The sequence below is a fragment of the Amphiura filiformis genome, chromosome 14 (genome assembly GCF_039555335.1).
Source record: "Amphiura filiformis chromosome 14, Afil_fr2py, whole genome shotgun sequence".
NCBI lineage: Eukaryota > Metazoa > Echinodermata > Ophiuroidea > Amphilepidida > Amphiuridae > Amphiura > Amphiura filiformis.
This window is the reverse complement of record NC_092641.1, coordinates 52,481,701-52,509,676: the sequence shown is the minus strand read 5'-3', so window position 1 is coordinate 52,509,676 and position 27,976 is coordinate 52,481,701. Positions and strand designations below refer to the sequence as shown.

Sequence of the window (27,976 nt, the reverse complement as noted above, 5' to 3'; positions counted from 1 at the left end):
ACCTATCGAGAAGAATGAAACAATGTGAATTTTCTATGTTAAACGTGTATATGATACAAATGGCGCACAAACAATACTTAAATGTGCACGGGATAACGGAAGGGATGCCAGCTCTTGCAAACGCTAAATGATCAGCATATTTCAACCATTATGTTTTCAGAATAATAAGGCCCGCTATTTCTATTTAAAATAAAGTTCGCTATCTCTAATTTCATATAATAATAATTATATTATAAGCCCGCTATTTTTAATTTTGAATAAGGTTTTCTATCTCTAATTTTATGTAATACAATTCAAATTAGTGATAGCGAACCTTATATATAGCGAACCTTAAGGTTACTGCCTCTTTTGAGGTTTTGAGCAAAAAAATGGGATGAATTTGCGACATTAAGTATCAAATTTGGCCCAGAAATAATCATCGGAAAAATAAAAGTTATACCTCATCTTAAAGGTAAATGCTTATATATTATTATTTTCCCATTGTTATTTTTATAGCCTTAATCAGATTTTCACTGGAAGCCTATGACTTGGGTCCCCGCTATCACCACTCGCTATTTTATTTTAGGCCCGTTGATATCATACCATACTTCACACCGATTTCTCTACCAAATTGTAGGCATATGTCAAACATTCCATAATTACATTCTTGCTATCAAACTTTGGTATATGAACCTCCGAAATATAATTTACAAGTTCTAGAAAACGTAACTTTTCAGTGCTCCACATTTGGCCATAAGCTTATTCATTAAAGTTCTTCCATTTTCTTTCTTGACCCATATTTTTATTTTAAACTAGCTGCAATATATCACTGAATCCTACTTAAACCATAGGTACCAAGTTTGTATGTCCAAACTACAGCAGTGATGAAAAATAGTAACATTTCTTGCCACCATTCTGCCAAATCACACACTTTTTCAAAAGCTTCCGTTTCAATCATTTTTGTGATTCAGGTACCTGTTTTGCCATTATGTGTCAAATCAGTTCTAAGTTTACCATCTCCATTGTACTCACCATTTATATCCCAAGCAAAATGTATACATCCTATATATTATATCCAAATCCAGGTTCAAGAACAGGTTAAATAGACCAAATCTCAAATGTCTCCAGTCATATAAAAAGCACATTGTTTTCAAAATGGTGCCCAGAATTGACCTCAAGTATTTGACTCACACAAAAGCCTCATTTACAAGTCACACTATTGACAACTAGCCATGCATACAACAGTACAGTAATGAATTCTTTTGAAGGTTGGTGAAGAGCCTAATCTTTCAAAGTCAAAGCACTTCCCACAAATCAATGCAGTCAATACATGTGTGCTGATGTGTGACAAACTAACATGTATTATAATACACTGCTATTTAGATCAAGAGGTGTCAAAAGCAGGTGAATTGTGGGATGGTGTTCAATAATGCTGAAACAGGGCTGGTGTTATGTCATTGTCTGAATATATTGATTTTATGGATTTTCTCTGCCTTGTGCTAATACATATTGTGAATGAGAGGGACTTTTATGGTCAGCTGTCTTAGAAATGTTTATGGTTGGGTCTGGCAATCCCAATTGCCTCACCTAGCAACTGTAAACAACATATTATGTAGGGTAAAAATTAATATACTACAATCATTTTTAAAAGCACTTTTCAGGCACAAATTTTGCAAATTGAATATCTGAAGTGTTGAATACATTTATGTACTTCATAAATATGCAAAAATGTAAAACATGGACAAATTGGATGGAATTCAAGAGTATGTATCCTTAATTAAATAGTGATAGCGAGCATTATCTGAAATTAGTGATATCGAACCTTAAATAAAATTAATGAGAGCGAACTTTATTTAAAATTAGTGATATCTATGTAAGGTGGTTTTCAGAAACTGAAAAATACTGTTTTAATTGTAAGGTATAGAGTGTTTAACCATGGAGGTATATAAATAAATGGAGAATGATCGCCAGAATTCTAATCTCCTAAGTGGAGATTATCCCGTTACCTCTATTCAATCAGTCACCAAACTTGAATTGACCAGCCACTTCAGCCAAGCTATTGATCTCCACGATGGTTATGAGCCTCTACCATGGTTCATTGATTGTCACTCCCAAAATTTCCTCATAGGAATTGACCCTACATTGACCCGTACCGGAAGCCTTGTAAAAGAGACTGTATAATGACGTCAGCTAATCAATCAGCTAGTTCAAAGTCACCAGTTTTGATAGCTTATAGTTTCAATGTATGATCGTGCGAAAACCCGAAGAAATTCGGATGTTCTGTTCTCAAGTTATGAAACTGTTTTCTACACTAGTTGTGCCGTAACTTGACAAATATACTTAGTTTTCATGTTCATATATTAAGCTTTTAAGGGGTCTGAGGGAGTTCAAATATAGTGCAAATGAAAGCAAAACGTTTTTACCTTCCGATTGTGAAAAAAATTATGTTGGGCCAATTTGGGCCATTTGAGTTACGAGCGAGCAAAATTTACCGGAAGTACTTCGGAATTCAAGCAAAAGTGATGATCAGACAATCTTTTCTAGAGAGAAATTGATATACGGAATGTATAGGCCCTATACATACTTTGTTTAAACAGTTTCTCATAGTTTAGTGTACGTATGATAACCGTGATTTTGGTTGAAGCTTCGGGTCAAATTGATTGAGTGCCATGACGGATATGTCATGTTATTGTTTTTAAACTTTTAATTCTGTATTGTCATGAAATCGTATAGGCCGCCTAAATCATCATCATTAATTATCAGTATTTAGGCCTAAATGATTTTTAATATTATTAGGAGGCTATCATTTTCTTTGGAGGAGGGGTTCCAAATATACGGGGGGGGGTCATAACTTTTGGAAAAAAAGTCATAATTCAATTTTCATGACCAAAATGTAGGGAGTCACAAGATGACAACAGATAAGGTGTTTCTTTTTTCAAAATTGCTGATTTCTTGATCCAATTTAAGCACTCAATTTTTGGCGAAAATGAGATTTTGATAGGCCTATCAAAATTTTATGAAACATGAGCACTTTCCAATAAGTATAAACTTCATTTTACCCCATTGAAATCAATGGCCAGTGAAACAGACTTCACAATGTAATCAGCTTAGCATAATCAATATAAACCTGAAATTGCCTATTCAACAATAATTGGTCATAACCAACGTAGTACAAAAGAGGCTTGGCTGGATCATTCTCCATTTATTTATATACCTCCATGGTTTAACCAAGCGCAGATAATGAGTGTTTATGCAAGGACGAATGCCTATTGTTGCATAGTGTTATAATGCCAAAAAAATTGCATGGGAGCTGGCTAGCTGGCTCCCATCTTGCTCCATTGCACACATAGCGACAAGTTCCTGGTTTACTATATTTTTAACTAGCAAACCAATAGGCAAGCATGGAATAGACAAAGATGGGATAACATGGCGGCCCTAATTTGGTAAAATGATCTAACTTGAAATTAAAATCGCTGTTTCGAGAAAAAGAGCTTTAAAGTTTGAACACTTGACGTTTTTCTTTTTGAATAAAATAAATTATTAAACAGATCTAATGTTTTAGAAAACATAAAAATCTCATTATTTGGTGGCATGGTGGTGATTTTAGGATGTCACCAATGGAAAGAGCGCCCTCACATTACCCATGATATGGATTTATCTCAAAATGTCCAAATTTCAAGTTAGATCGTTTTACCAAATCAGGGCCGATATTGGGATCATCCCATGTAAAGATGGGAGGGATTTCCTTCACACCCCTTAGAGATAGCGGGATTTTATCCCTATTGAATTTACAAGTTAGTCATATCAAACCTTATAGATAGCAAACCTTAGCGGTCTTTAGGGATAGCAAACTGGCGCCTTCAAGTTGGCGCGTTATGGGCAGAATACTGTGAACACCTATGCATTAGGAAAAGTTACAGCTTTGACTTTTCTTTCCATTATTTGGCAACATCATAGATATAAAATTACCTTTTTTTATTCCTTTTAATTATTTGAGACCATTTGGGGATTAATCGGATAATTAAAAAAACCACAGTGATTTATAGTGAGATACGCACATGCACAACGCCTAGACGTTGATCCACAAGCCTCAGCACACTTGACCCATGTGTGCCCATGTGGTCATCCAAGGTATCGTAAAGCTTGGCAATGTTGTTGATTAGCTTAGCTTCTTCTTTTAAGGTCATCTTCCGTTACGCGTTTTGCTGCTGCTCCTTCACAACTAAGTAAGGTTTCTTAAATAGTACCTTATAAACAATGCCGAATTTATCCCTTCCAAGCTGTTCGTGAATGTCACGGTCTGATACTTTTGGTTTTGGTGCCTCGGGAGTGGCTACCTGTAGTTTCGGTCTTTTGGGAGGAGCGTCATCCTGCAGTGTAGAAAAAATCATTTAAACATCCTTAGAATCTTAAAGTAATTAATAAATGCTTACCCTTCCACAGAACAATCTTGGCCGGTTTCCCTAAATCATGAAGGCAGGTTTTGATAAGGGGTTTACACGACAATTTCCTCGGGACGATAATTTCCTTAAACGACAAATTCGACATTCGACATTTAACTTTTTAAAATCCTGGATCCACTGTTCAATTATTGTACGACTAATAGGCCTAGGCGATGCATGGATATAAAAAGTGAGGAACTGCTTGTTTGTAGGCCGTCTAAAAAAGCTGCTTTCAAATCACCGAAGATAGCAAACAATGTGTATTTGGGGACTGATGCTTTGAAATGGTATGTTTTTGCTCATTATCTGACATTTTTGCTGAAATATTACCAAATTCATCCGCACGGCATTGGGTTTTAGTACGTTTGTGCTTCCCGGTTCCCGCACACCGTGCTTCCGCGGGTATGCATGCTTGTCGGTGAGCTTTAAAAACACCCCCTTTTGCATCTCATTTTGCGAATTATTTGCCCTTCGACAATAGGCCTACCCCTATTTTCGCTAAAACGCGAACGATATTTCTAATATACCCTTATAAACGGTTAGGGTTGGCTCACAAGCCCATGGTTAAATGTATGAACTTCAATCACTTGGCCGGGTGCACACCGGATGCACCGAACGGAAAACTTTGAAACTGCGACATTTTCGTAAAACCACAGAAGATATAATAAAATATAAGTTCTCCTGTGGTAAAAGCAAGAGAAGTGATATTTCGATGAAAATACCTTTTTTTTTTTCAATTTCGCGAACACGTGGTTTGAAAAAAACCACCCTTTTTTGTGTTTTGCGAATCGCGTTTCTTCATCTGAATCAAAATATTAAAATCAATATCAATAATAATCCAAGCTATTATATCAATATCAATAATAATCCAAATATTAAAATCAATATATCAATAATATTCCAAATATTAAAATCAATATATCAATAATGATCAAAAATAGTATCATCAATATCAATAATAATCAAACATATTAATATCAGTATCAATAATAATCAAAAATATTAACATCAATAATAATAAAATAATAATATCAATAATAATCAAACATATTAACATCAATATCAATATTAATAACAATAATAATATTATTGATATTTCTTTTTATATGAACTTCAAAATTGCATCGTGCCAGACAGTCTATTAAAATCGAACTGACGTCAAAAAATGTCAAAAATCGCACAAAAAGTTTTAAATCGTGGACCATCGTTTAAAAATCGTAACCCATCGCAGATCACCGTTTCAATGCCGCAGGTACTTGGTACTCGCAAACGACCCGCCATCAACAGTCAACATCCGTCACCCTCCTTACAAAATTCGCAAGTCACTGTCGCACTAAGATCGTTACAATTTCAATGGTCGTTGACAACGACTACCAACGAAATTGTGACGGACTTCAAAACGGCTAAAGACGGCTTCGCACGGTATGGAAACGTCAAAGAAATTAGGGTTGCGGGTCTCCAACGAAATCTGAACGGAATCACAACTACTTCTATTGCCGTCACAAAATTTTCAACATGTTGAAAATTTGCCGACGGACGCGGCGAATAGTTGCGGCCGCCTGTGGTCGCGACAACTAACGGCAACTCATGATGAGTGACGGTAAATTCAAATTTACAATTCGCAGCTTAACGTTGCTTGCCGTTTACCCTATTCGACATAGTGTGACCGGGCCTTAATGGGACTAGTTTTCGCCGGGAGTTTCGATGAAAGACCCCCCTATAAGACCAAGTGAACAAATATGATAATTATTGTACCAAAAATGACTTTTAAAAATCAAAAAATCACACTTTGTTGATTTTGCTCTATTTTTAAATAAGATACGTGGACATGGACTCGGAAAATGTGATGCTCCTTTAGCATGTTTAGAGACTAGAAGAGGTGGATTTGATATCCCTAAGAGACTTTTGGTATACAGTGGTATAAGATATCTCTAGAGAGAGCAATTTTTTAATTTGATCCCCTTAGTGGGAGTCTCGGGACTAGCGCTAGTCTCGCGAGAAACGTATCGAGCATTGTACCCGGTCAAATCTGGATTATTGAACTACAATTGTACAACCCGGGTGCATCGGCAATTAACATAATGCAATAATGACAACAGGCAATGGAACATAGACCAGTGAAATTTGGGATAAGTAAAGCATTTTGTTCTTGCCTAAAACGTGATATCCAGCAGTAGTCAATTTTTCAAGGGCCTACGCCTACCATTTTAGTTCTAGTCCATATTTTGGTTTCTATAATGTAAATAGTTTGTTGGTTGCACAAAATGATAGGCCTACTTTTATTAATATCGGGATTGCCACAAGCAACGGTATATCGACTTCATTTGGTGTGTAAAGGTAATGAAAGAGCTCATAATTTTAGATCAGGAATAGTAATATCCACAATAAGTATCCGCATTCCAATTCATTAGACGCTAATATAAACATCTAAAAAAAGCAACTAACCCCCCTTAAATAATGACCCCCGTAATGACCATTATTCAAAATCGGTCGATTGTATTACCAGAGAAGATGTGAGGAAAAGGAGATAGATCCACCTATCCTCAAACAAAATATGTGTGCTGCCGCTCATTCAAAAGCAATCACGCTATTCAGGGTTAACAATAAAATACAACAAAGGGGTTCGAACCCATGATGGGTGTGATACACCAGAGAAGATGATAAAAGAGGAGGTCGCTCGCTCCCCACATCAAATAAATAATGTGTGCATCCGCCTATTGATGGAAACAATGATCTAATCCGATTGATCAACTAATACGATAAGTGGCTTTGCGAGTCACGACTGTCTAGCTCTAAACGACGCATGCCCGGATATCAATTTGTTACGTCAGTTGACCGCGAAATATAATTTCTGTATTGTTTGGCATGACCGGCTGCTAAGTTTGACCCGAGATCCCTGTGAAAAAGACCCTCATTTTGGATCCAAATAGCATTTTTGGACACCTCACCTCACCTCACCAGGCTGTGTTCGACCATTGTTGGACGTAGCCCTCTTCATGATTCTTCCACTGTTCTCTGTCTCTTGCATTTCTTGTCCATGTAGGTCCCATGTAGGCAGTAATGTCATCACGCCACCTCCTCTTCTGTCTTCCTCTTGATCTTTTCCCTGTTCTTGGTTGCCATTCTGTAAGCCGTTTAGTCCATCTGTTATCTTCCCTTCGTGCAAGGTGACCTGCCCATCTCCATTTCGCTTCTTTGAGTTTCACCATAATGTCTTTGACTTGAGTTTGACGTCTTATTTCAGTGTTCTTAATTTTATCCCTTAAGGTAATGTGAAGCATCTTCCTTTCCATTGCTCTTTGGGCTGTTTGTAATTTCTGTTCCAGGTACTTGGTTGTTGTCCATGTTTCTGCCCCATATGTCATTGTTGGCAATACACACTGGTTGAACATTCTACTTCTCAGATACATTGGTAACTTTTTGTCACATAGAATGTCCTTGAATCTTCCAAAGCAACTCCAACCTGCCTTTATTCTGATCAAAGCTTCTTCCCTGGTGTTGTCCTCCATCTTCACTGTTTGGCCGAGATATTTGTAACCATCCACCTTTTCGATAACATCGCCTTCAACTTCAATGACATCCTCTGACTGGTAGTTTGTCATATATTTTGTTTTGCCCTTGTGTATGTTCAGTCCAATCTTTTTACTTCCTTTATTCAGATCATTTAACTGGACCTCCATATCCTTTACTGATCTTGTCACCAAAGCTACATCATCTGCGAATCTCAGATCTGTTAGCTTCTCGCCATCTATGTTGATCCCTCTCTCCTGTAGGTTCAGCTTTCTGAATATATCTTCCATTGCTGTAGTGAATATTTTGGGGGATATTGTGTCTCCCTGTCTCACACCACGCTGAATTTGGATTGTTTTTGAAACATCGTTTTCAATGTGGATTTTGGCTGTGGCATTTGTGTATATGTCCTCGAGAATTTGGACATAACCTTCGTTGACTCCAACTTTACGTAGTGCTGTAAAGAGGTCTTTATGTTCCACTGAGTCAAAGGCCTTCTCATAGTCTATGTATCCAATGCATAGCTTCATATTATATTCATTTGCCTCAATAAGTTGGTTGATGGCATGCAGATGGTCTACTGTTGAATATCCACTTCTGAAGCCTGCCTGTTCTCTTGGTTGGTTTTCATCAAGCACTCCTTTAATTCTGTTCTGTATTATCCTTGTGAAAATTTTGTAAACATGTGATAACAGGCTGATAGGTCTGTAGTTTTTGATGTCTGTTTTTTCACCTTTCTTGAAAAGGAGGATCACTTTTGCCTCTTTCCAGCAAACTGGTATCCTTTTTCATCCAGTATTTGGTTATAGAGTCCAACTAAATGTTGAGTAATCCCCTCTCCTCCAATCTTGATAATATCACTAGTAATGTCATCTGTTCCTGGTGCTTTGCTGTCTTTCATCTCCTTTACCGCCATTTCCACTTCTTTTTGTGTTATACTTGGGATGGCTGATATGTCTGGTGATATTGTATTTGGTTTTGCCTCATTTGATTTGGAGCTATACAGGTCCTGATAAAAGTCTGCGCATACATTAAGTATCTCTTGCCTGTCATTTGTTAAGATACCATCTTTTTGTCTCATTTGGTGCATTCTTGATTTCTTCCGGTTCAGCTTTGCAATATGCTGAGGTCCTCTTCCACTTTTGAGAATGATTTCTATTTGTTCTTTTCTCTTCTTTCTGCTCCTCTGTTTACGTTTTTTCCTCACAGTTTTGACGAGCTCCCTGTATTCGCTCTTTTCAGGTATTGATTTGTCGATAATTTCTCTTAATTCTTTCCTCCTTCTGTCCAGGGCCTCAATCTCTTTGTCCTCCTCAGTTGTTTGCTTCCTCCTCTTCTCTTGTGGAGCTACTTCTGCTGCCACTTCCATCACAGTGCTGGATATAGTTTGGTATGTTTGGTCTATATCCAACTCTTCAATGTCTAGTCCCTCAAAGCGATTGTTCAATTCCAACTGGAATTCTGACCTCTTCTCTCTTAGTCGTAGGATGTTAATCTTGCTTTTCTTTTCATTTCTGATAAATTTAAGCCTGGCTTGGACACAAAACGGGAGTATATGGAGAAACTGACACGAGTTTGAACTACCGATTACACTTGTTTTAAGTTTCCGTAAACAGCCGCAAATATTCAAATGCTTATCATTTAAATTTCTTTTCCTTTGACCTTATATTAATATTACTAGAACATTGATTATGCTTGACTTTCCATAACTTAACAAAATATTTGATTTTTTAATGGGAGTTGCGATATATATCATGCTTTTTCACTCGTTTAAAAATCATGGTCCCCGGTTAGTATTATTTTTTTTAAAGAAAAAAAAACATGATTTGACTGCGAAATTGGGAATTTAACGATGTACTTCCGTGTGTGGAATATTTTCTCCACTAAGAAAACTATCGAATTAGTCGAGTGTGTGGCGGATGGACAGATTACCACAGAGGAAGTTTCAAGTGGCGTTTTAAGTACCCCAAACAAAGAAAAGTGAATGGAGGATAACTGTGGGTAATCGGATTATATGTTCGAGCGATCTCCTCTTTTCTCATCTTCTCTGGATACACAAGTTGCTGCTTACTAGCTTTAGGGACAGGTCAGTGTCTGTATATCATCATACTATGCATACCATGCATGCAGACCCTAACACCCAGTTATATTTCAAATAAAATATGACCGAAGTTCCATGGCAAATTATAATTTCTGACGCTTGTTGACTCTTTCAACCTCTACGATTTATGATACAGACTATTTTCAATTATCAAAATATCTTTATTAGGTTTGCAGGAAATGACAGGAAAAATACATAAAACAATAAAATAAACATGATCATCAATCATCCCTTTTCTAACAAAATCCTAAATTACACTCCCTAAATAAATAATATAATGTTCCAAAATGGGCGGATTTTGTGGGAATTTTAACAAAACTACATTTCTTTCTTGTAGTATCCACGTGTGGTATCCCATCAGAGCAACAGCTACTTAACACACACGTGTCATATTTTCAAGGAATTCTCTATAGAAACATTGGAAATATTTCCAATTCTGGAGTGAAAATTAATCAACCGTGGTCGGCAGCACACATCACATCAACATGATCAAGGCTACTTTCAAGTATAGATGTGTAACTACTTGAGAATAAAGGACTACGAATAGGTGCGACAGGGTTACCTACGGGATTATCTCAAGGATGTAATTCTGTTCTCCCTCCTTTTCTTACATCTTCTCTGGTATTACAAATCTGTAAAATGCGTTGGAAGCAGACTTTATTTCTGCATATTTTGACACCTCATTTGCAGCAATTGACTAACTATTGACGTCACAGTGTATATTTAAATCAATGTAACCCAAGATTTGAAAGTTGCAGTAAATTGTATTGATTTTGTATTCAGTGTAATGGAAGGAAATCTGTGTAATGATATCTGAGTGTTTTTGTATTGTAAAAATTTGGACTTCCAACGCATTTTACAGATTTGTAATACAATAACCCCTTTTTGAATAATGGCCATTATTTAAGGGGGGGGGGGGTAATTACTTTTTTTGAGATGTTTAATATGTCAAATTGAAAGATATGTACAAACAAGTGCGTGAGCGTGAATTGGTTATGACCTTGAGACATCAAATCAAATTTTGAAGTTGGTGCACTCTAAAAATAATTTAATGAAAGGGAGTTAATTAGTGGGGAGTAAAATAAATGAGTAAGAAAAGAGAGTAAATTTTTTTTACCCCACGAAGATTAAAATAGCTGATTTCCCTTCCTCTTTCGCGAAGTAAAATTCAGGGAGTAAACTAGTGGGGAGTATTAAGAAAGAGTAAGAAAAAAAGAGTACATTTTTACTCCACGAAGAGTAAAATCGCTGACCACGTGCAGTCTTTAAGTAGAATTTACTCCAACAGAGATGTAGACCCGTTTTGGCTCATGAGCGTCATTTTGCGTATTGCTTACGCCCAAACGACCTACGCTAGTCGTCAATCGTCGATCCATCATTTTTACCCCGGCACCTTACCCGGGGGTAGGACAGGGCATCAAAGATGACCATAGAGGGGGGTTGGTGAGGCCCACCATTGGTTTCTACACTAAAATCAATGATTTTCATTTCGCTCTTGTAAAATTATTCAAAGAGCTACTGACTTTTTACTTGATAGTTAGGATGAAATAGTCATTTCCTTTTATATTTAGCAGAAAATTTGGTAAATATCGCATTTATGTAGAATTTTTAGCCGAAAATCAATTCTGCTTATACGTTTAGCCAGAATTTCACAAAGTTGCATGGGCGTCCTCACATTATGACGTCATAGCGACATTATATGGGGAATGTTTGTACTTATATTGGTATCATTGGATAGAAGAGGCCCATAGCTATTATACATTGGTACCAAATATAACGGTATATGACGTTTATAATTGAAAATTAGGGGGTTGCAACCCTTCTTTCATCCTTTCTTTCTTTCTTTCTTATCCCCTCGGAAATGAAACTTTAAAATAGGTTTTGTCGAACCTGACACGATGTAAAATAAAAATATACCAAGACTCTGTTAGATTTTATCAAAATAAAATGTTAAAAGTAGCTACATTGATTGAGAAGAACTCCGAGAAGGAAAATCGATTCTTTCCATTGTACTAAATGTGAATAGAAACCACTTGAAAGTACTCAACTCACTCAATCCTTGATACCAACCGGTCATGTGAACCAGGGTGTGACGACTGACCTCATTACTGTGTATAAGTATTCTCGTAGACTTTTTGAACCGGACGGAACCGCCCAGCACCGGCAGGCAATCGGCGATCGAGTTTTGATTTGATCCCTAACATGTTAGTAAAGTAAATAAGATGCTTCAAGCCATATTATAACATTTCTGTAAAAATAGATTAGTATTTATTTTCCATAAAATGTTAGCTTTTATTGTCAGATATGTCCCCTTTTAATTTTGAGCCGAACAAGTGAGGTTAAAGCATAGAAAATTGAAATTTACTACTGGCGCCTATGCATGTTATTCCGGCGGTTGTAATACGGTACGATCGGGTGTGTGGGGGTGTGTGTGTGTGTATGTGTAACCCGCACGCCGTGTGCATACGTGTTCGACCAATATTTCCATCGTGATAATAAAACGCCGGTTCCATCGTTTTATTCAAAATCTCAGATTTTGACAAAACTACAGCACGTAAAGTCTTGACTTTTGCAAAGTATCTTTATTGACTAAAGTACATTACAATCGTGTAAATAATTGAGGGCGTTCTCCTCAGTAAATGTTATAATATGGCTTTCAGCCCTTTACCGTTTATTGGGACACGCATAATGCAGAGATATGTAACAAAGGTGCTGGTAAAATTCCTGCAAACTGAACTGGCTCTTGGGCAGATCAGTCAGTCGTGAGCACGGTCGCTAATGAGCTGAAACGGCTAGTTGTGAAATGAGGATCTCGAAGAATCTCATGGTTTCTCGCTCGCAATCCGTGTACAATAATTTAGACAAAAACACGCTTAGCACTGGCTGTCCTGAAAGATAAGGTGTATACTGGCATTTGTTTTCTGAACAACATTTCAAAATTGCTTCCAAATTGCTAAGGAGGCATGTACATTTATTTCTGTGATAAAAAACGAGACCAAGTTTGCTTTATTTTTGTTGTTTTTGATCATTTAAATGACACTAACTTTTTGTTGAATTTTTCCAAATTCAAAACCTTAGGCGACATTCGTCTACCTCCTCTCCAATTTACCTAATCATGAACTTTTTATGACTTCATTTGCATGTAGTTCACATAATTCCGCTTCGTTTGGTATATTTATAGCTATGTGTTATTTAGATTAAGTGTCTAAATTGTTCTTCAAAAATGATGGGAAAATGCGAATTTTACCGAATTGCAGGCCTTTGTAGTGGCATTTGTTGCGTCACCTATCAATCAACATTCGGGTTGTCCGCGCCTTAACGCAAATACCGCGCCGGCGCGCGATTAACTTTGCGTGACGCTCAAACTATGCAAGTGGTGTACAGTGTGATACGCGTTTCAGTTCGTCATAGCATAAATAAGTAAACAAAAAGTTTTTAAAAACCTGAATATTTTCAAAGCTCATTATTATCTTCGCCGATAAGTGTCTACCTCTCGGGTGATTTATGTCAATTTGTACAACATTTTCGTGACATTTGTGTACAAAACCATTTTATCTTTCATATTTGTGATTTTTAAGATTGTGTTATTTAAATTACAAATACAAAATTAAGTTTAAATATGGTGCTTTTTTACTTTTTACTGAAATTGTTTAGTTCAAAACACACGTTTATTTTCCATCTAAATAATCTTTGATTTCCTTTTTTTTTGCGACATGCAAGTTCACTAGTTTGGTATGATAATTTTCGGGTTAAAATAAAGAAATTAGAGCTCTTCAAACAGGGGAATTTCACGGGCTGATTGTTCTTGAACCTCATTTGACCTTCGCAAGAAAGTGTCTACCTCCTGGTCGATTTACGCCAATTCGTACGGATTTTTCGAGGTATTGGTATTCAAAACCTTTGTATCGGTCATATTTTTGAATTATATGAATGTGTTATTTGAATTACTGCCGTAAAATGGAATTTGATACCGTGTTTTTTTCCAATTTTTGTACTGAAATTTGCTAGTTCAAAAAATACGCTATTTATCCATCTAAATAAACTTAGATCTACTTTTTATTTTGCAACGTGCAAGTTCAGTGGGTTGGCATGATAATTTGAAAGATTTGTAATTTTTTGTGTTAAAACAAAGAAATTAGAGCTCTTCAAACAGGGGAATGTCATGAGCTAATTAGTATGCATAATTTGGTCACGGAGCAGTACGCGCACTGGTTGTTATGCATATTTACTTTCACACAGAGCAGCGTTTGAGCGTGCTCACGACTGACTGAGATTGCAGAGCACTTTTCCATGGCATCAAACATTTATGGAAGCTTGTCCAGGGAAATCACTCCCTCCCTAAAAAATGTTTTTGCTCTTTTTATTATCATCATCATCCAATTCCAGGAAAAATATTTTATTAACAAGCTATTGTGTAATACCTCTCCCAAAAAATATTTTTGCTCTTTTATGAAGAATTATCATCAGCCAGTTCCAGAAATGTAAAATATGTAATGTTTGCATTTCTGGAATTTTGTTCATTATGTGCTATACATTTCCCAAAATTCCGGAAAAGTTACGACATCTCTGCAGACTACGTACCTGGCCTGGCTCCCTTGAGAACACCTCTTCTTCCCCCTCTTCTCCTTCTCCCACATCCACCTGTACCTCCTCCTTCCGTTGCTTCTTCCTCAACCTCATACTCCTAGTCTTCACCGCAAGCTTGACATTAGGGGTACTACGAGCTGAACGACCTGGATTGCAACGACGGGCTTCACCAGAGACTGGTGTTTGTTTGTCTTTCTCAGGCGTTCTCTGTATAGGTTTAGATTTCAAAATATGGAATTTAGAGACAAAAAGTATGAAATATAGTTTGTCTTTTTACAACAACAAATGCGTCATTTTCATTACCCAACAAATGGGCATTAATGCTTACTAAAATGTTGGTCAAAATTTGCTCTAAAATGTTAGGAATTTAACGGGGTATTTAACCAATTGTTAGTCGATTTACTATGCTGGGCATTTCAAGAGTGAGTTGTTGGTCGATTATGGGCAAAGCATGTTGGGCTAAATATAACCAATAGTTGGTTAAACACTATGAATGGGAATTTCATTTCCCTGTTTGGTAGGATATCATATAATATACGTCTAGCCCTTTTCTATTCACAGATTATCCATTGTATTCCTTTTGTTTGAGGTTCGTTGCCTCGACCATTACCTAGAGTAATGGAGGTAGCTAGCTGCCCAGAGACCGTTATCAACACAATAGCTCAAGATAACGGTCTCGGGCAGCGAGCTAAAAAAAAGAAATACCATGGACATTCTAGAAACACTATGGAAAGGATCACAACATACATGTAGAATCTGAGTTGGTTACTATTATTTGAAAAAAATGCATTTACAGCTCGATTTAAATGCAAATGTTACATGGCAAGAGAAAATTATAGAGGGCTCCTGCAGTCCGTATAACAGTAATTAAATTTTAATAAGCATAACGAAGTAAATATATTCATAAATAAAAAGTAACCGTTTCGTTGAATGTAAACTCAGTACATGTATATAAACTTGCCATTGGTTTTTAGAAGGGAATCTGCCTTTATCCTTGCCCAACCCAAAAACGCTCAACGGTCCATGCAAATTAGCTGCTAGGCAAGAACCCCGGCCCCCGGGATACTACCCGGGGATACTACCCGAACAGGGGAGCTTCGCAAACTAACCTGCGGTACTCATTACAAGTCAAGAGGCTGGGGGTGCAAAGCCTTACTGTGACCTACCCATAATGGGGAGCACCATTGGACAAAATGTTACTAGGTCTTTCAAATATCTGCTTTCAGATATAAATTTCATGGTGTTGAAACAGATTGTAGTCCATATAATTTGCATTATTCATTAATTATTTGAATAACAATGGTCACGGGGTGAATAAACTCCAGCGGATTAAAGCAAGTGAATAACCTACCAAACCACTTCAAATACAATTGTCAATTGAGATCAATTCTGTATTGATTTGATTAAATCACTTGCATTTGTCATTAAATAGACTCGCACGCAGGACACATGGGAAGAATATTACACTATCTCGAGGTGTTTTTATTTTGGGAAAAACCCACAACTTTTACAAAATAATACATCAGTTTTTTCCATTTTGTTTTTGGAAAATGAATACACTTTTACAACAAATTCGTTTATTTTTGCTCGCCGTATATGTAAGATAAACGGTTCAAAACACCATCACCATAGATAATCGGTGTCTTGTTGACCTCAACAAGACACCGATTATCTATGGTAATGGTCTGTTTCTCACCCTTTATCTACTACCCTTACGAAAATGCAAGCAATGAAAAATGTGTGCGGAAGCATGCAGCACGCGTGCGGCAGTGTGCAGCACACGTGCAGATGTGTGCAGCATGCAAGCAAGGCCTGCTGGTAGCGTGTTCGTGCGTGCGAACCAGCTGTGTGCATGCAGGCACCGCACACAAATATCCACCGCGCACACAATTTGCTTGCAGAACCTGCGTGCAGACTGCCAATCTGTACGCAAATTACGTGCAGACTACACTTGTGTGCAGACTGTAGGACTGCATGCAAATTGCACGCATCTTGCATGCAGCACGCATATTGCTGCATGCATGCAGGATTTCCAGATCACAAAGTTAGAATGCTGCACGCATACAGGGTTTCCAGAAGCAGTAAAGGTAAAATGCTGCATGCATGCAGGATTTTCAATGACTAATTCACCTTTACACAACTGACATCAAGTCACAATTTGGCAATGATCTAGAAGTGAAAATATTTAAATGTTTACAATGAATAAATAAGTTAGCCTTCGGACCAAAATTTCTAAGTAAAACCTTCAGACCAAGATTTTTGGCAGACCAAGAGGGAGGGGGGGGCAAGCAATTTTGGCAGGCCAACAGGGAAGGGGGGCAAGCATTTTTTGGCAGGTCTAGAGGGGAGGGCAAGCAAATTTCGTATTTTGATAGTTGGCATTTCAACTTTGGGCCAATGTTGGAATGCCATTCCTGTTTTGATAGTTGGCATTGAAACACTGGGCCAATGTTGGAATTCCATTCCTGTTTCGATAGTTGGCATTGCAACATTAGGCCAATGTTGGAATGTCATTCCTGTTTCGAAAGTTGATATTGCAACATTGGGCCAATGTTGGAATTCCATTCCTGTTTCAATAGTAGGCATTGCATCATTGGCCCAATGTTGGAATGCCATTTCTTTTTCGATAGTTGGCATTGCAACATTGGGCCAATGTTGGTATGCCATTCATGAATCAACAGTTAATTGGCACTGCAAAAAATCAAAACAAAATTCAACATTTTTATAGTGAATGTTATCAATATTCACAGTAAATTTGATCAATATTCATAAAATGATGCACTTTGGCCGGTTTAGTTATCAAAATATTGCTTATATTAACTTAGAACACTTAATCAAATGTGTATACCCTAATAGCTCAAATGGTAAAGCATCAGACTCCCATGCAGAAGGTCCCAGGTTCAAAATCAGGTAGGTTAAGTTAGATAAGTGACTTGTATAAAATTAAGCTAGGCAATTTTAGTTCATTGTGAAATGGATAGCCAGGTTATGTAAGACTAATTGTAAGGACAGTATACACTGTTAACCATGATTTTTGATTTTTTTTTTCATGATTTTGTCTCGCATATATATGGTCAGTACGTGCTGCACGCATGCAGTGCACGCTAATGGATTTGCATGCTGCATGCAAACTGCACACGCTCATGACCTGCACGCATGCAGCAAGCATCTGCACGCTTCCCCTGCATGCGTGCCTCGTTCCAAATATACGCATCCGCACGCTACCAACTGCACGCGTGCTGCATGCGGTGCGGCACGCGTGCTGCTTGCATGCTGCATGCGTTCAAAAACTGTGTGCCATTTTCGTAAGGGTACATAAAGTATATCATTTTATAAAGTATAACACTTAGTTTAAAGCCCACGGGCCAGCCCAGCTTAGCCCAGTCCATGCCGCTTGTGCATGGGGCCAGCAAGCGGAAAATTTCTATTGTACATAATCATGATAGGGCTCATCAGTGAGGTGATGATATGCACGCCTGCATGTATTTTATAATAACATGATAGATACACAATACATTCACAAATTAACTTTATCGGTTGTGGTGGTAGAGGGCTCGGATAGCAACGTTTGCACAGTATTTTTGGGACATGAGAGCACATCAGACATATCGAATTACATTCTGAATACGAGGAATGTCCAAATAATTTTGATTTCTTGAAATTCGCGATATAATACAAATATTATGGCAAATTATTAAAAACTGATATGTTTGACATGTAGCTGGAAGGTAAAGCCGACGATCATTTGAAAATTGTGACATTTCGTATGAAAAATACACATTTTTTACCAAAAGACCTACATTTTTTGAGGAAAAAGGGAATAAATGTAGATTTATAAATTTTATTTCGAGGACTGTTAAAACTTAAATTTTAAAAATTTCAATTTTTAATAATATGCCATAAAATTTGTATTATGTCATTTCATTTCATTCGTTATTTTTCAGTTCTCCTTTCATTCATTCTTATATTTATTTATTTATTTATATATTTATTTAGATATTATTAATAATTCATTCATTCATTCATTTGATTCGCTAGTTTTTTGGACAATAATGAAAATTGCGACCTAGCAGAATATTCTAATATGAGGTAATATGCGTGTTAACAATTCAAAACTTCCTGTTTCAAATCGTGTACATTGTATAGGCCTACTTGTATGTATAAATCACCGCTAAATTTACCTGAGGGAAGCTGATCAGCAGATACATTATTTACCAGTTTAATACCGGAATTACCCGAGTCGAGGTACCATGCGCGAGTAGCAAAATTACCAATTTTATAGTTTTACCATGCACCGTGACAATGAGATAACGTCCGGGGTGGGAATCAACATAAATGATCATACGGGTATGGCCATTTGTTTTAGGGACCTCGTAGCTCCAAAAGACACATGCATTTTACTAAAACAGAGCGATGAAAGACGCTTGTTTTTGACAATATTAGCCCTGAAGTTGAAGACCCCTAAATTGCTTATTTCTGGCTGTGCAATTTTCAACAAGAAAGCCCAGAAAGGCCCTTGATTTTGACCGAAAGACCCCCTTTTACCGACACGCGTCAGCTCCCAAGACCCACCATCTCCAATTCGGGGGAGGGGAATATATATAGTATACACCCCTACCTGAAAGTTGATGATGTGCCCCCACCCCCAAATAACCTCATAGATAGTCTATGGTTTAACACAGTATTGGTTTATAATTCTTATAATGTTCCAAACATGTTTGCCAATAATTATTAGTATTACCACATGAGGGAGGGTAAAGCTGCATTGATATCAGATATACTTCACATGACCTTTTCCCACCAAAATTAAAGTTACTTTAGCGGAATTGACATTACACATTTTGGTATTTTCCATGCTATGTGACGTATCGTATTGTAAAAGCAAAAAGAATAGAAATGAAAAAACGACATTTATAATAACTTCCATACCTGATCAGCCATTGTAGTATTAATGAGCTCCTGTTTAGCAGATGTGGGTCGAGACAGTTTATTTAAAGATATAATAATCTTTATCAATTTTTGTTAACGGAAACAAACTCAAAATTGTTGTAAATTTTACAGCTACATCATGTCGTCGCAATACGCGGAAGTGATATACACGACAGTGTAATGCAGCCAAGCCTGAGTCAGAAATCAACTTTGAACTTGGAAGTTGAGAAGACTATTATACACAACGAGCTATTATATGGCAATAAATTTTCATTAAAAGGGCTCAGTGGTAACAAGCACTGTCTTTAAAAACAGAAAGACAATTTGCCACAGATGAAGATCTTGTTTCATAATAATTTTGCATTGATATTAATAGAGTGCATGTAACTTGTCAGGGTAATTTGTTTTTATGTGTGGAATAATTAACCAGGTGGGAAATACCGTTAATTCTGGGTTAATACAACCAAGACGATCATTATTGGGAACTATTGTGAAATACTCAAGAAGTTTCATATTGATAGATGAATTTACCTTCAAAATGTGTGTTACAATGTAAATACATTTAAATAATTGCAACAAAATCCAACAAACCTATACTCAGTTGACATAAGATGACATATAGACATGATATTGAACATTTTTGCATCACAAGTTTCATTACAATCCGACAATACTCAATTGACCTCAGATGACCTTCATGCATGTCCGTGAATATTTTCGGCTCTCAATAGTAATCACACGTAACAAGTTTCATGACAATCCAACAATTTGCACTCAGTTCACCTTAGATGACCTTCACATAACCTTCAACATTTTTGGTGCTCAAGTGCGATCATATTCATCAAGTTTCACGACAATCTAAAAATCTATACTCAGTTGACATTGGATGACCTTGATCTGACATTTTACACGCTTATATTCACCATGTTTCGTGACAATCCAACAAGCGATCAATAATAAAGGATAATTACTCAATCCAACATTCACTTTCAAATTGTCTTTTTCTGGATGAAGATTGTTAGGTCACAATGATACCACTTTCTCAAGTGGGGCGCTTCATGTATTCATCACTTATTGACAGTCGCCGGCAAGCCTAAGCGAAAATAATGCTGTCAGGTCAGTAGGCCTAACTAATTTAATGGTCGGAAGCCATTTGTCCGAAACAATGGTATCACTTTTATGAATAGCCTGTCGGCAAATCAATTCCGCATTAAAGAAACAATGCGTTACGTAATATATTGTTTCTCCGTGTTTATTATAACCTACTTGGCCATTCCCAATTACAGTGTAGGCCTACTGCCGCGATACCGAGAAATAAGCACGATATGCAATCACCCCCCTTTTTTTCTTCTTTTTTTATCGCGCGATAATAACTCAAAATCTGTGTATCAAATGTAAAATTGAAATATCAAAACCACATAAAGATTTTTTTCTGTCTTAATAACCCTAAATATCTTGCCATGTGATTATAAGGTACATATTCAACACTCGGTCATGGTTTCCCATGTTTTAATAAAATTTCACAAGCTCAGGGTTTCCCAAACTTTTTCCCCGTGACCAAAATTTCATTAAAAAAACATGGCGCGACCCACTGTGTAACGCAAATCCTGTTACATGCTTACCGAAATTTATTAGCGGAATACCGGGAAAAAGTTGGCACAATTTCCAAATCGTCCCGCTGACCGGTTCTCAGACTGACTTTAACTGAACAAAAAAATAGGGCCACATAGCCAATACAATGGTACCCTGCACTTTAGTCACTGAGATGCATTTTTTTCGGCATAGTCGGGCAGCAAACTACCCAGTTTTTAAGGCCCGTGGCCTTTTGATGAAGACAATGTGCCACCTATCCTAGCATGTTGTTTGGGTCCCAAGTAACATATTTATACATGTTTACAAAAATCCAGATGCAGCAGAAGGCGGCCATCTTGTTTTTCAAAATGGCGCCCATTTTGGCAAAATATTTCCAATATTTGTCAAACTGCCCCTTCCCAATGTGATTTTATCTTCACAGTAGTGATTGTTTTAGGCATGTTATAGTAGTTTTGTCATGTTGGCATGCAGAAGCACCAATATTAATGATTTACAAATTCAAAATGGCCGCCAAAAATTCAAAATGGCCACCGAAATCAATTTATTTCCTTCAAACATACAATAAGCCTAATCAATCTGGTAACATATGAGATTGGACACGTGACATGAATATTAAAATAATAACACACACAAATCCCATACTTAATGCACACCCCACCCCCACACTCTTACCCCCCACTAGTCCGACGAGTAGGACCTGTTTTTTTTCTTAGTTTACCAACTATACTCTAACTCTGATCGCTCAAGAAAGATTAACCACACGGTCACTGGACTTTCGCGATTCGTCTTTATTGAGCCATGTGAGATAGTGATCATATGTGTGAAATGTGTATAGTCTGGTAACTTAGAAAAAAAAGGTCCTACTCGTCGGACTACCCCCACGTATATTTCGTATATTATTTAAAAGTGCCACAGAAATGTATCAAAAACGTTTTCTTGGCTCATACGGGCATCATTTATACAAGAACAGTTGGTGGTGCTAGTTTGGGCTACAGGCTGTATTACTACATCCATAAGCACATGGCAGCAGGGGGTACATGGTTCTTCAAAAAAATTTGAACCATTTCAGGACAATTTTGCCCAAATGTGCCCAGTTGGTTGCACTGGTCTCCACTGAAAACCCACCCATCGATATACCAAAATCGCTGAAAAATGTACCCCAAAACCGTGGCACCTTCCTGTACACCTTCAAACAGGAAGACCCCCCAGGACATGGCATTGGCCAGACATTGAGAGGTATTGAGGGGTATTGAGAACAGGGTAAAAGGTACCGGGTGGTCCCAGAAATGGTTTATGGGTCCCGGTGGATGGAATTTTTAATGGTTTCTAGGGATGGAGTTAGGGATACCAGGGATGGGGTATAAAAGAGTACTAGTAAAGGGTACCGAAGGTCCCAGGGACAACAGTTTATGGATCCAGGTGAAGGTGCTAGGTTCCAGGGGTGACATTAGGGGTGTCAGCAATGGGGTTTGGGGTACCAAGGACAGGGTTAGGGGTTTGGGGGATGAGGTTAAGGGTTCCAGGAATGGGGAGAGTCCCATGGTCGGTGTTAGGGCACCTAAAACAATGCCTATTGTACCAATAAATTCACAATGGGAAGGGTCAATTTGAAAAATATTGGATAGGGTGAGGGGTACTGGGATGGAGTAAAGGGTCCCAGGGTTTGGATAATGGGTACCTGGGACAGCGTTAGGTGCACTGAGGAAGGGCTAGGGGTACTGAGGACAGGGTAACGGGTTATGTGTCCCGGTGAAGGGGCTAGGGGTTTCAGAGATGACCGGACATGGGTCCAGGAATGGGGTTATAGGTCGCATGTGACACGTGTTTGAGGTCCAACGGATAGGATATGGGTGACTGGGGATTGAGTTAGAAATGGGTACCAGGAACTGAGTAAGGGGTACTGGGCATTGGGTATGGTGAACCAGATGTGGGCTAACAGGTTCCGAAGATGGTATTAGGGTCCCAGGGATGTTTCATGGCCGGGTCTCAGGGACGGAGTTTGGTGTTCCATGAATTGAGTTAAAGGTCACATAGTTTGTGTTAGAGGTCCCCGGGAACAGGGTAATGGGGATGGAGGCCAAAGGTTAGGGATATGAGTACCAGGAACAGGGTAAGGGGTGTAAGGCATTGAATATGGGGAACCAGATGTGGGGTTACAGGAGCCAAAGATGGGATTAGGGTCCCAGGGATGGGTCATGGGTCTCGGGGACAGAGTTACCGGTTCCAGGAATAGAGTTAAAAGTCCCATAGTTGGTGTTAGAGGTTCCAGGGAATAGGGTAGGGGGTAATGGTGATAGAATTAGGGGTCCCAGGGTTGGGGTAGCCCGTTAAATGGGTACCAAGCACAGAGTAAGCGGTGCCGGGCATTGGTTAAGGGTAAACAGGTTGTGGGGTTGCATGTACCAAAGGTGGGATTAGGATCCCAGGGACGGGTTATGGGCAGACTTGCCAACCTAGCGAAAGAGAGACATTGAGGCCAAAACTTTGTACATGTACACAAACCAGGTACCGACAAATTCAAAGACTTGAGGTGTGCAATACTTTCAGAATTCAGGGAACGTTTTGCATGTCTAAATTTATCACAATAGACTAAAGAGAATGCTATAGCAAAATTTTAAAGTGAAATTTGCATAATTTTCTGCTGTTCTTACATTTAAATTTGCCATCACTGAAATTTTCAGAAAGCAGGACTGTCCCTCTTTTTCACTTTGGAAAACCCCAAATGAGGGACAGTTGGCGGGTCTGTATGGGTCTTGCGAGAGTTCCAGGTTCCAGGAATGGAGTTTAAAAGTCCCAAAGTTGGTGTTAGAGGTCCTAGAGAATAAGGTAAGGGGTAATGGAGATGTAGTTAGGGGTCCCCGCATTGCGGTAATGGGTACCAGGAAAGGGGTTAAGGGTACCGGATGTGGGGTTACCGGTACCAAAGATGGGATTAGACTAGAGGTTCTAGGAATGGAGTTAAAGGTCCCATAGTTGGTGTTAAGTGTCCCGGGAATAGGGTTAGGGGTACTGGGGATGGAGTTCCGGGTTTCCAGGTTTGGCGTTAGGAGTCCCAGGGATGGCGTTAGGGGTACCGAGGACTGTGTAAGGGTACTGGAGTAAGAGACTTAGGGTACTAAGGATATGGTTAGGGTGCCAAGGGTGTGGTTATGGGCTGGTCCGAGTACATCAAATTTAGCCAGAACATATCAGGTTATCGGCCACTGGGCAGTGAATTATGGGTTCCGGTGTTGTGTTAATGGGTCCCTTGGATGGGTCTAGGGGCCAGGGATGGTTAGTGCTACTGGCCAGGGATGGGGTTAGGGGTACTAGACAGGTCAAAATTTGAGAATTTGTGCTTTTTTAAAAGGTTGGAGGCATTTCGTGTTAAAAGTGGTTAAACAAGCTTTTTAAGATAATTCGAGGGTGCTGAATACGAAAATGCTGTTTAACCGGTTTAGTTTTGGAGTCTTAGCCCTCAAAATTCAAAAAACAAAATGGCCGCCATTTTCAACATATTTTTGATAATAACTTGAATTTTAAACAACATAGGAGGTTAAAAATGGTGGCAATATCCATGTTTATGATACAGAGGAACCCAAATTGATTGTTACTGAAGTTTTAACTGGTATGGTTTTGCTGCCATGTTGAATTCCAAAATGGCCGCCATTTTCATCAAGTTTCTGCATTTTCTGCTATAACTTGGATAGTAGGCAATGTAGAAGTTTATAAATGACGGCAGTACCCACGTTTTTAATGCTAAGGATTCCAAATTATCTGTTACCTACTATCTGTTGTAACTAGTTAGGGTTGCCACCATCTAGAATTCCAAGATGGCCGCCATTCATTAGGTAATTTCTGGGGTGTGTTTCAGAAAAACAAAATTGTCATCGTTTTCATAAGGGTAGGTTACTTTCTCTGGCTAAATGCACTTTTAATTTCTTTAGAACAAAAACAGTGATATTGAATTAGTTTTCCAAGTGCATTTTAAAAGGTTAAAGATTTCAAAATGGCCGCTTTTTAGCTACTAGGCCTATACTTTACACCGTACAACTCAAAACTGGTAACATTGGCACTTGATTTTACTTACGGCTAATTGTTCCCGTTAGGATCTTGCAACTATTTGATTCTTTCTATTTGACCTTTCACTTCGTAGTACAGTGATTCCAAACTCTGATTAATGGCTTTAGCCTCTTCTGTTTTTGCACTCTTGTTGGCTGTTAAATGTGCTTAGCCTTTTGCAACTGCAATTGCCATTTGTACATTCATGAAACTATCTCGCGACATGCTTTGGGAATTGGAGGTAGTGTCATCAGTTGTGGAGCCAGGTTCTATCTATGTAGGTCCATCCCATGTCAGTTACTTTGGGGAGAATTGGAGAAATGGTGACTGCTTGTTTCCAAATACAAGCCTGGTAATGTGCATACTTTGCATGAAGCCTTACTGCATCAGATGTTGGTGGTAGATTCTCCTGTGGACAACCCTTGAAAATAGTATCACCCGTGCCTTATCGCATCTGTCCACATCATCTGGCAATATATGGACATGGTGAGCATTCTCTTGCTTTCATCAGAGCACACCGTGATGGTGTCTGGGATCTCCACGTGTATGCCTTCAGTAGGATGCTAACTTTCTTTTCTAGGTATGATCATACCACTATGCCAAATGGGGTACCACTTATATGGCAGAAATGAGCTACCTTCCACCATGTCCACCAAAAGTCCTCCTTGAATTCCAGGCAGGAAATTTTGTTGCAAAGGAGTCCGGGCGGAAATTCAACCAAGTATCTCCTGATTATAGCCAAGAATGGTTGAATGGTACTGGGAAGAGGAGCGGTGGGATTGTAGGCATCACAAGAAGTATCACTGCATTAGGCAGATGGGTACTCTCTTATATAACATGAGAACTTGCATATCAAGTAAATTAGCAAGTGCTGATGATGGAACACTCCCAATTGGAAAGTTAGTATGTGTACAACGATATTACACCATCCAGCGTGACAACCTCGATGAGGAGAAGTCGTCTCAGCTTTCGGATGATTCAATGTTTTCAGCACGGGGGTACCATCTCCTGTACTGTAGAATATTGCAACCAAAGATTTGGCCAGTGCTAGTGGCATAGATTTCTTTTTGACGGCATGGGGGGGTCGAAGAATTTCTTGAAGTATAGTGAATCCAGTACCTTTTGGCAACAGAATAAGATGATGGTACAAATGCACGCAAAAATTTGCACTTTTTACATTTTTAGGCTAAACTGGCCAAATATCATGTTAATTTGGCTGGAAACACACATATACAGGCGTCAACATTGGGAGGGGGATGATTGTATGGACCACCCCCCTGGCAAAATATTGTGGGAATTTATCCCCCCTATCCCCCATGGATGATTTAGGGTCATCCCAGGTCAATCGATGAGGAAGTTGCTTGATGACCTGATCCCAAACATGTGACAGATTCACTCTAAAGCCCCCGCTCCTGTTGAGGGACGGTTGTTCGGCTTGTACTCACACTTCTTTGACTTCCTGCTCGGCTGAGTTTCAGAGGATTGGGGTAACCTTTCTCTCACTTGGAGAGAATAAAGCCAATCTTGCCGCTCCTATCTCAACAGCTTATGACAAATGCTGTATCAATTGCACCCACAACACTTGTAGTGGCTGGAGGATTTGCACATGTAACAGAAGTTAGATCTTCAGATTCAGGGATGGACACAACAGCCCTAGAGGCCAAGCTGTAGTGGTTTCAGTACGTGACACTGACATACTTGTCTTGCTGGCTGCTTATTTTGACAAGATGATATGCACTCAGCTGTGGATGAAGGCAGGATTTGTAAGAAGCCCAAATACATCCCAATCCAAAAAATCCATCAGGAACTGGTGCCTTGCCAAGTGGAAGCTTTGCTTCTATTTCATAACTGGTTGTGACAGTGTGTCACAGCTTGCTGGCTACGGCAAAAAGACAGAGGTGTTTCAAGCAATTGTTGACAGCTCTTAGCACAATTCATTTGCAAGGTGCATGCCAGATGATGTGCACAGATGCGATAAGGCATGTGTGATACTATTCTCAAAGGGTTGTCCACAGGAGAATCTACCACCAACATGGTATCAAATGTACCAATGGATGTATAAACAATTGCAGCTGCATGAAAGCTAAGCTAACATGCACAGATGGTTGTGCATACGTGTGCATTTAACAGCCAACAAGAGTGCAGAAACAGAAGAGACTTTCAAGTCTCTTCTGTTTCTGCACTCTTGCCTTAAAAGGCATCAATTAAAGTTCGGAATCACTGAACTACAAAGTGAAAGGTCAAATAGAAAGAATCAAATAGTTACAAGATCCTAACGGGAACAATTAGCCGTAAGTAACATTGAGTGCCAATGTTGACAGTTTCATGAGTTGTACGGTGTAAAGGTAATTTGGAAATCTTTAACCTTTTTAAATGCACTTGGAAAACTTATTTAATATTAAATTTAAATTAAAAGTGCATTTAGCCACAGAACGTAATGTACCCTTTATATGAAAACGATGACAATTTTGTTTTTGAAATAAATTGCCAAATGAATGGCAGCCATCTTGGAATTCTAAATGGTGGCAACCCTAACTAGTTACAGCAGGTAGTAGGTAGCAGATAATTTGTAATCCTTGCCATTATTTTTTAAACTTCTATGTTGCCTACTATCCACGTTATAACATGAAATGCAGATATTTGATGAAAATGGCGGCCATCTTGGAATTCTAGATGGTGGCAACCGTAACTAGTTACAACAGATAGTAGGTAACAGATAATTTGAAATCCTTGGTATTAAAAACATGGGTACTGCCATCATTTTTAAACTTCTATGCTGCCTACTATCCAAGTT

At 38.5% G+C, this 27,976-nt stretch overlaps 1 protein-coding gene across 1 annotated transcript; it reads right to left on the bottom strand.

Moving 5' to 3' along the window:
* Positions 1-4,172: 4,172 nt before the first annotated feature.
* LOC140170497 (uncharacterized) lies at positions 4,173-19,675 on the bottom strand. Its single transcript, XM_072193855.1, has 3 exons — positions 19,549-19,675; positions 14,614-14,826; positions 4,173-4,349 (listed from the first exon to the last, which is right to left on the bottom strand). The coding sequence occupies exons 1-3, from the start codon at positions 19,558-19,560 to the stop codon at positions 4,173-4,175; spliced, it is 402 nt and encodes a 133-aa protein (XP_072049956.1). The 5' UTR covers positions 19,561-19,675.
* Positions 19,676-27,976: the final 8,301 nt, after the last annotated feature.

Bases quoted from the DNA above. Each gene is read 5' to 3' on its own strand.
- LOC140170497 (XM_072193855.1), bottom strand. The intron at 4,350-14,613 runs GTACGTAGTCTG...TCTACACTGCAG, and splicing joins TCTCAAGGGAGCCAGGCCAG to GATGACGCTCCTCCCAAAAG.